General features: G+C 37.5%; 1 protein-coding gene across 2 annotated transcripts in view; it reads left to right on the forward strand.

Annotated features, from left to right (window-relative positions):
• Positions 1 to 8,288, forward strand: part of LOC113236589 (probable cation-transporting ATPase 13A3) — a 21,498-nt gene extending 13,210 nt beyond the window's left edge. For both annotated transcript variants that reach the window (XM_026472728.1, XM_026472729.1), the window contains exons 14-20: positions 91 to 214; positions 504 to 665; positions 2,043 to 2,197; positions 3,546 to 3,775; positions 5,470 to 5,615; positions 7,228 to 7,415; positions 7,821 to 8,288. In XM_026472728.1, the coding sequence (XP_026328513.1) occupies positions 91 to 214; positions 504 to 665; positions 2,043 to 2,197; positions 3,546 to 3,775; positions 5,470 to 5,615; positions 7,228 to 7,415; positions 7,821 to 7,952 (1,137 nt within the window). In that variant the 3' untranslated portion in view covers positions 7,953 to 8,288. The remainder of the gene's footprint in view (positions 1 to 90; positions 215 to 503; positions 666 to 2,042; positions 2,198 to 3,545; positions 3,776 to 5,469; positions 5,616 to 7,227; positions 7,416 to 7,820) is intronic.
• The last annotated feature ends 1,513 nt before the right edge of the window (positions 8,289 to 9,801 follow it).

Below are 9,801 nucleotides of genomic sequence, written 5' to 3' on the forward strand. Positions count from 1 at the left end.
AGAGAGAGAGAGAGAGAGAGAGAGAGAGAGAGAGAGAGATTTCAAATTATGTGTAGTTGCTTTGTATTTACGTTGATTTGACTGTTTTAGGTGGTCGGTGAAACTGGATCTCCAAAGATGTCTATGGACAATTATGTGATAGCCATGGAAGGAAAGACCTGGTCAGTCATGCGCGCTCAATACCCAGAACTTATGCCTACAGTACTTACCAAAGGTAAATGACTACGTATTCCTTATAGCCAGCCATACGAGCACTTATGCGTGATGTAACCTGGTTGTACAATTAGCTTTCCTCTATCTCAGTGGTTGCCTGGTAGATATCGCTCTTAGCGATAAGGCTGCCTTTGCCCACATTATTTTTAAGCTGTTTATGTACTGTTTCTGTTCTTCTGTGCGAGCAATGAAGTGTAATATCTATCTATCTATGTATGTACTTGTTATGTGAACAGTTGAGTGAGACAGGTTTGTTACTGGGTTGAATGTAAGTGAGAATTGCGTCGCAGGTATGATCTTCGGCCGCTTTGGCCCGGACCAAAAGACGCAGTTGATCACGGCGTTGCAGGACGAGGGCCTGATCGTAGGCATGTGCGGCGACGGCGCCAACGACTGTGGCGCGCTTAAGGCTGCGCACGTCGGTATCTCGCTCTCAGAGGCTGACGCTTCAGGTAAATTTGAGGCCCTATTCAGGTCAATACAGATGAAGGTTTCGAGTTTTTTATTTATTTAAACCTTATTGCACACAAAACAGTACGAATGGTGGACTTATGTCGATGTTGTGTCGTATGACACGACACGCCAGACAAATGTAAATGCCATTAGGAATTTTCTAATAGTGAACTGAAGAGCTGAGCTCAGAATAGTTAACGAGTGGTGCATAACATGCTAAGATTAAAAACAGATATGATCGAAGTTCATAAATAATTATAATATTTCTTTACCGATTTGTGAAATTGATAAGTAAATATGATTATTTACTTATCGTATTTACAATCGAATTTGTCAAAGTCGGAACGACACTTATGAAGTGAATTGAATTACAATTTACTTACTTACTCTAACATCGTCATAATTCAATTTGTGCCCTCAGAGAGTTACTTGGTATTTGTGAGAACTATGCTGTAGCTCAGGGACTCAGGTCCTAATGTTAAAAAAATTGAGCTCCTAGTATTTAAGCCTCGGGGTGGAGTAGTGGGCGTTGTACCGCCGGTCTCCCTCTGTGGCTGTGTGCTCGTAAGAGTATTTAAATACCTCGGTCACTGGGTGACTGACGATCAGTCCGATCTTGTGGACATTGAAAGAGAGCGGAGAGCCCTCGCGGTAAGAGCAAACGTGCTTGGCCGGAGGTTTACACGTTGTAGTAAAGAGGTCAAATTAACGCTTTTTAAAGCGTAAGTGTAGCCTTTGGGTGAAGTATAGTAAGGCAACCATAAACACTGAGGGTGCAGTATAATAATGCGTTTAGGATGTTGATGCGACTGCCGCGGCATTGTAGCGCATCAGGTATGTTCACTGAGGCGCGCACTGATGGCTTTCATGCCGTCATTAGAAAAAGAGTAGCTTCCCTGTGGCGACGTGTGTGTGTGCATCCTAGCCATAGTGGGTGAAAGATAGATGAACCTACATATAAGAAAGCATAGTGCATGATACATTATTATTATTTAATTGAGTCTAGTGTTTGTTTTTATTTTATTGTTCTTTATTGATTTCTTTTCATTTGTATTTAACTTAATTTATTTTATTTGAATTTGAATTTATTTAATTATCTAATGTAATGTATGTGTGCGCTTTATGATTTCGGAATTTTGTATAATAATGTGGATGTAATATTCCGCAATAAATGATTTGAATTTGAATATAATGCAGCTATTAATTTACATGGCTACTGCTTCTATATCAAGAGACTAAGTACGCAAGTTGTATTGTTTGTTTGCAAGTTTGCCTAAGATTAAATCATTGAGATCTCACAAGGATTACGACATTTATTCTTATTATATTTATTTTCACCATTACATTATTTTTATGGGAACATGTTTTACAAACAGTGGCGGCACCGTTCACATCGCAAGAGCAGAACATCCGATGCGTGAAGCTGCTCGCTCTGGAGGGCCGTTGTGCACTCAGCACCTCATTCGCCATCTTTAAATACATGGCTCTCTACTCCTTCATACAGTTTTTCTCCATTCTCATTCTCTACAACGTAAGTAATTTTATATAATAATCATCAACATCATATATCATCAATCATCACATAATAGCACCTAACCGCTAACTGTCTGTTTTGTATAGCAGTCGAAAGTGCAGAGTGGATTGCTAAACCCAGTATATATCATCGTTCAATTACACAAATTCAAACACTGGGAATGGGTTGCGATTGCATTTAGCATTTCACTGAACTACGCCAATGACTTTTAAAATTAGACCAGGAAAAACAGCATAATCACATTTATAATTAAACAGTAAATTTTTATGCCAAACTAGATAAAAACATTGAACCTATGTTTTAGGGAAATACTTTCTTCATTCTTCATTTCATTTGTTCATTTATACGTTTTTTGTGATAGCAAATGATGGGACGAACAAATCGTGCGCCTGGCGGTAAGCAACACGCCTGTACATAAGAGTTGCAGTGCCGGACACAGCCTTAAATCGCAAAGATCCGAAGGGCACTACCACTGCGTCTGTCACTCTGAGACATAAGTTGACAAGTCTCATGTGCCTGTAATTTCACCAGCACCCTAACCCTCTAAACCGAAACACGGTAATGCTTACATTACTGCTTGACGGCAGAAATAGATAAGGTGGCAGTATACGCACTTGCTGTAAACCCGTCTGGGTCGCAGTGGTTCAGGTTTCTGGGGCCTCCTCAGTAGCAGTAGAGTTCCTTGTGTAAGAATTGATCCAGGGAAATACTGTCCCCTTACCTATTTCTGCCGCCATGCAGTAATGTAAGTTTTACTGCGTTCCGGTTTCGAAGAGTAAGGGTGCGAAGGGTAAGACACGAAAAGCGCATTAAGAAAGTGCAGAGAGCGAACAATCGGTGATTTACTGTGAGGTACAGTGCGCACCAGGGCAGATGACAAAATCGTGACAGTAAATGAAATGTATTTAGCGAGAGAACAAACAGGCGCCACCAATACTGGGTAATCGGAATATCGTCACACGATGCTACCAGCAACAGTTAGTAGATCATAATTACATTATATTATGTACGTTCATACAATTAATTGACGTGCACTATATAACAAATCCTTACATATCCGGTTTTGAAGAATAAGGGTGCTGGTGAAATTGCAGGCACGTGGGACATGTCAACTTATGTCTGAAGGTGTCGGGCGCTGTTGCAGTATCCCTCGGGTCTTTGTGATTTAAAGGTCTGAGTGGCACTGCAACTGTTCGTCCCGTCACTTAGTATTATAAAAAAAGCATAGGGACGTTCGCCAAATAAATAATTGCGATTTTAGACTATTACCGTAACTTTCTAAATCATCATCAAATTGTTTATAAGCATTATAGCCGTCTCCAAGTAATATTATTATTTTTTGCAGTACTACTCTATCCTAGGGAACTACCAGTTCCTATATATCGATCTGATTCTGACGTTCCTATTGGCGCTATCGCTGGGCCGTGCCCAGCCGGGCCCCGTACTGACCAAGCAATCACCGCCGGTGTCCCTTGTGGCGATTTCAAGCATCTTACCACTCTTCCTCCAAGTCTTGCTGGTACTACTGCTGCAGCTAGCCGCTTTGTATCTACTCAAGGCGCAACATTGGTACAAGTAAGTACACGTGACTATAAACTGAACTTTACAAATAAAAATCAAATTAATGTTTTTTTCTATGATGCTAGGTGATAGGACGAACAAGTCGTGCGCCTGATGATAAACGACACGCCTGTCCATAATAGTTGCAGTGCCACTCAGAGCTATAAATCGCAAAGATCTGAGGTGCACTGCCTCTACGTCCATCACCCTGAGACATAAGTTGAAAAGTCCCATGTGCCTGTAATTTCACGAGCACCCTTACCCTTCAAAACCAGAACGCTTGGCGGAAATAGGTAGTGCCATCCCTGGATGAACACTTTCACTACGAAATATCATGAATTTAAATTACTTATAATTTATAATAATATTATTTTATATTCATTTATTCACTTCAAATAGGGTAGGGTAAAAATTAAACCAGCACTTAAACCTATTCGGCCTTCTTCAATAAAAGCATGCAAATACAATAATCAAATAATACACTGATAGGTTAAGACTAAATGTAAAAACAATAAATTGCTAATTAAAGTTAATTGATTTAATACGACATGTCTTAATCGTGTGTATGACATAGACATAATTTAAAGTAAATAATAATAATTGTAAAGATAAATGTATACATTAATTAATTAATTAGCCTTTATATTACATGAATTCGCCAACTGAGTAGAACAAATCATCAAAGAGCCACCTTCGCATTTTTTTTTTGAAACTAGTCAATGGAAGAAGCTTAAACCGGTCTGGTATATGATTAAAAAATTTTCCACACGTAACTTACGAGTTATTTTGGAAACGTTTTGTTTTGGGTATTTTGCACCTATTGCTGTACCAGTAATAAAGAAGGATGGCAACATCCCGTGTATTTTGTGACCCAGAGTTTTTGACGACGTGCATTAAAGAGACCTATCATTATTTGTGATTCATTATCAAAGCATCAAAAAACCTAATGGGGCACAAGCCTGTAGAAGCTGGGATAATAAATTTGATATAAATTATGTTTATAGCATTGTCCTGTATTTCGCTTCAGATGTTTTGTTTGTAGTAGCAGAAAACTATAAGTTTTCAGTTTGTTGCTAAAAATTAAACAACTTGCTGAATATTCGTGAATCTGCCAAACTCTGCCACATTTAATACAACGTTAACATGTTCTGTCGCAATTAAACAGAATCAAAATTAAATCTGCCCAAATGGCAGAAATCTGCCACAAATGGTCACACTGTTCTCGATCTCAATGTGACATTAACATTGGCGAGAGGTCTCTTGTCAAAACGTTCCTTTGCTAACTTTCGTATCATTTCAATGTTGTCTAAACATTTTTGTCACATGTGTTTTATTTTTTACTTTATATGTGTTTTATAGCTTTAATGTTTTATGTGTGTACTATAAAATAACCGATAGTTTAGGTAGGTAAACATTCAATCATGCTTAAAATGAAACGTACATACAAGAAGGTTAGCTAATCTATGGTCGAACTGAATCAATTGCGTTGTGTTCTTGCATTCTATTTTAAAATACATTGTTTTGCAATATCTTTATTCCCGACTTCTAAAAATATACAAAAACATATTAATAATTAGGCAGAAATTAAAACGTAAAATTATACTAGCAAAGTCCATGAACGGCACTTTGTTGATTTTGGGTCAGCTTTCGCTATCCTTCTTTATCAATAGTTAATATAGAACTTACCATTAGGTGTCGTTTTTTTTTAGATTCGAAGAAATAGAAGACAAAAACGAAGAATTAATTGGCAGTTGGGAAAACACGGTGATCTTTATCGTCTCGGCATTCCAGTACCTCATCATGGGTGGCGTCTACGCTAAAGGGTGGCCCTTCCGGCAACCTTTTTGTTCCAACTGTGAGTAAAGGTTCTTTAATATAAATTTGTATCTTTAGAACATTGCGTATTATGTATGAGAGACAAAGAGCCCACGGCACTTTGCAATCCTCTAACTGATTGTTACAATGCTTTGTAATAATTATTATATCGTGGTGTCTTGGGACTTTGTTAAATAAAAGTACCACAGACCCGGCTGAAGACTCACATAGGCTTGGACCAGAGGGCCTACAACGCGTTCTTATAGCAACCTGCGTGTAAGTTGAATTCTTACACTAGCACTTCATATTCTTACTATGACCTCACGAAAACAAGGCAGTTTCCATGCAGTTTGTTGAAAATTCAAAAGCTTTTTTTTTCTTCTTATAGTAAAATCTATTCTGGCATGCCATTTGACTTGCAATTGAAGGTCTCAAATATCAACTCTAAAAAAGGCACTCGGCGACTAAAGCCAATAATTATTTTTTTAAATGGCCGTTTTTGGCATAGTTTTTACAAGATATCGTGATGACATTTTCCGTTTTTTATTTCTTTTTTTTTTATTGTATTGGCTCGATGTAGATCGTAAAGAATTTTTTTAATAGCACCAAATTTGACTTTAACTAATGATCTTATATACTTTGACTTTATTAATATTTATAATATTCATTAAAAATGTAAAAATACGACATGCGTTCCTGTTTTGTTATAATATTGCAAACTCGTCACAATCATGTGGTAAGGATATACATTTAATTTTGTCTTACGACAATTTGTAAAGTATGATTGAAAAATTGCCAATGTTATGAAATAACGTATTTTGTATATCAATGATAAAATTATATTAAAAAACATAATATTTCCCTTTTCGGACACAATCGGTTTACACTTCTTGAACGCTCCCGGGTTAGTACAGCTATCTTTTTTTCATAAGATTCATTGTGTAGTTCCATATCGCTCTTTAGTTGACAGCATTGGCAGGCCAGAAAAAAAAATATGTCTGAATGATTACTGAGGTAAAAATAGAGCTCTACTCCTTGTAAATTAGTTCGTCCAGGGAACTCTTGCCACTACGTATTTCTGCCGCCAAGCAGTAATGTGAGCATTACAGCGTTTCCGTATCGAAGGTAAGGGTGCTGATAAAATTACGGGCACATAGGACTTGTCAACTCGTGTCTCAGGGTGACGGGCGCAGTAGCAGTGCCTCACAGATCTTTGTGATTTATAGCACTTAATGGTACTGCAACTGTTATGGACAGGTGTGTCGCTTGCCACCTGGCGCACGTCTTGTTCGTCCCGTCACTTGGTATTTAAAAAAAATCTGACTGTGCAGTCAACGTTTGACTTTGAGTAAGTCATGATACCAACACGCAAAATAGGCGCTTTGTCGTCGACTTGCCGTATCCCAGCCCGTTGCACCAAGTACCAAGTCATGATACCAATTTAAACAACCACTTTTTACTTTTTTACCACTTAAACTTCACTACAAACCTAACTGGTTCCTTATAAACCCATAGTAGGCCCTCAGGGATAAAATGTGGTTTCCATTTTACTGCAGACTAGTTAAATTTTAAGTATGGTATTAATTTTGCGTTAATTTGTAAAAGCGCAACCACTTCGTTAAAATGATTGACATTTTTGTTCTCTTCTTTAGACTACATGGTAGCGAGTTTGGTGACGCAGTCGATAGTGCTTTTCGTGCTTCTGCTAGTGCCATGGAAATGGCTCTGTGGTGTAATGCAATTGCAAATGGTAGATTACACCGACCAAGCCAAGTGTATATTCCGCCTCTACGTGCTCCTGATTCCTGTACTGCATCTGATTCTCTCTTTAGGCATTGAGGTAAAAAAATGCATTTATAATTTTTATTTATTAAAGCGAAAATGTAATTATTTACAAATTTTGATCCTATCTGTTTTAGTCTTAGCTTGTCATATTATGCACCACTGGTTACTTATTCTGAACCTAGCTCCCCGGTTGACTGGTAAAGAATGCCTGATGGCATTAAGGCCGTCTTGGTACCGTTTTATGTTCAATAAATACATTCTTTATATTTAGATTAACTTTTACGAAATCAGACTGCGAAAACTTATTAACCTATTTTTCGTTGGACTCTCGTTAAAGCAGCCTTAGTCTGGTATGAATGTTGATCAAATTCTTTGCCTTTCTATTCACTTTTGTTAATGTATAGGCTGGGAAATTATTTGTTCGACCCTGAAAAGAAAAAGAAACATTTTTTGTTATCAGGCAACTCTATCGGACACGGCAAAGTTCAGCGCGCTGTTTGCTATGATTCGGCGCCGTTGCAAAGACAAGGAGGAGCCGAAGCCCGACGCTTGTCCACTGTGGCCACCACGTTCGCCCGCTCACGTCTGCTGACGCAACTTCGATCATTCGCTTTTAATTGTCGCCGTGACGTGAGTGTATAACAGTGACGTAACAAATGTGTGGCAGGACTGACCTAATGTTGATGGCCCCCTACCTGAGGGGACCTTGATCTATAGTATGCACCTAAGGTTTTGTACAGTTTTTAAACAGCGCAATTAAAACAACGTCATACTTAACATTTTTAAGATCACAGTCTAAACAAATATGCGGGGCCCCCACAAAGTGTTACGCCAGTGGGGTACAAGGTATTTCTTTGAGATCTTATCGTAGGCATAACTTTTAGAATTAAAACAGTAATATTACACAATTGACGCCTATGTAAAACGACCTAAATCGTCAGTGTTTTGTAGAAAGGGTGAAAGCGCCATTTCGAAAAATTTTTTACGGGAGCATGTTTTAGTTTCTCACTACCGTTTTCAAATGTTGACGTCCTCTTTGATTGCATTTACAATTTTAAAACTTAAACTTAAAACCAAAACTGAATTTTAAAAAAGGACTTCGTTAAAACCTAAAACGTGTTCCCCTGAAAAATTGTTCGAAATGGCGCTTTCGCCTTTTCTACAAAACACCGACAAAAAAATCGTAACTGTCAGCCGCTGTTAATTCAAGTGTTACTCGTGCATATAAATATAGCGTAAACCTAAGATTTTGATCTTAAAGATTCACAGTTTAGGGCAGCCTGTTTTGATATCTTTTCCGATTTGATGCTGGTTATGACGAGTGTCACTGATAATGATAACTTATTGACCGTACTATATAGGGGGTATCATAGTGGTAGCAGAGCTTAATTATCTTTCCAGATAACATGTTTATTATTGATTAGTGTCTTGTTTAATTGTCTATTCAACTGAATAGACAATTTATGAATAGATAATTTGTACTCGATTATTATAACACGTTACTTTAAAGCTGTACATTTCGAATGTCGAATTTAGAAAGTGTCAATAAAACGAACTTAATAACTTTTGTATACGGCCAGTGTCGTGGATCAAAAAGGATACACAAGGTGTATCGATCAGATACTCGGATCTCTATAGTACTTACTTATAATGTTCTTAATGTATAAAATGTCTCTTATTATTGTACTAAAGTCGTCTTAAAAAGCACTCATATCTTCAGTGTGCTAATGTTAGATGTATACTTGTGCCACACCTCTCTGTACGGTTTAAATGTGCACCTTTCGGCTATGTCGTCAAATATTTGTGATAAAGTGTAAGGACACTTAAAACTACACCTCGGGACGGGCGAAGCGCTCGGCGATTCCTGAGCTATTTTGTTTTAAAAGTAGTTCCGTTGTCGGCCATTGGGTCGTAGCCATTAACAATCCTGTTGCAAGGCAATATTTGTAGGATATGTTAAATTATGGCAAAGAGGGAGTAAAAAATCATTTTTCGTAACCTCCCTAACCTCAGTTACCTTTTGAATAATTTATTTATACAGATTTTTGTATTTATATTTTTTATAAATTATTCTTATGTACCTATTAGCCAATATTAAATATTTAATGCACCTCTTAAAATGAAATAAGTAAGTAATCCTACTTAAATTATTGTAAATAGAATTAGATTCGTTAATTTATTTAAGGTTAGATGAGATTGATTAGTAGGTAAAACGCTGGTCTGCACCAAAAATTTTCGTCCGAATAACGTTCGTTTGGTTTTTTGGTTTTGGATTATTAGCATTTAAGCAATTATACAATTTCGCGGACCAGATTTTAATTTAGAAAACTTGCTTGCATTGACCAGTACGTACTTCGCTTACAACTGTACTTATTGGGGTGTGCGTACCCTGCTTGTGATTTTAGTCTAGGTAGATGCAAACGCTTTCCATTGGTTTACAG

The sequence above is a fragment of the Hyposmocoma kahamanoa genome, unplaced genomic scaffold (assembly GCF_003589595.1).
Source record: "Hyposmocoma kahamanoa isolate Upper Pololo Valley unplaced genomic scaffold, ASM358959v1 92, whole genome shotgun sequence".
In the NCBI taxonomy this organism is placed as follows: Eukaryota; Metazoa; Arthropoda; class Insecta; order Lepidoptera; family Cosmopterigidae; genus Hyposmocoma; species Hyposmocoma kahamanoa.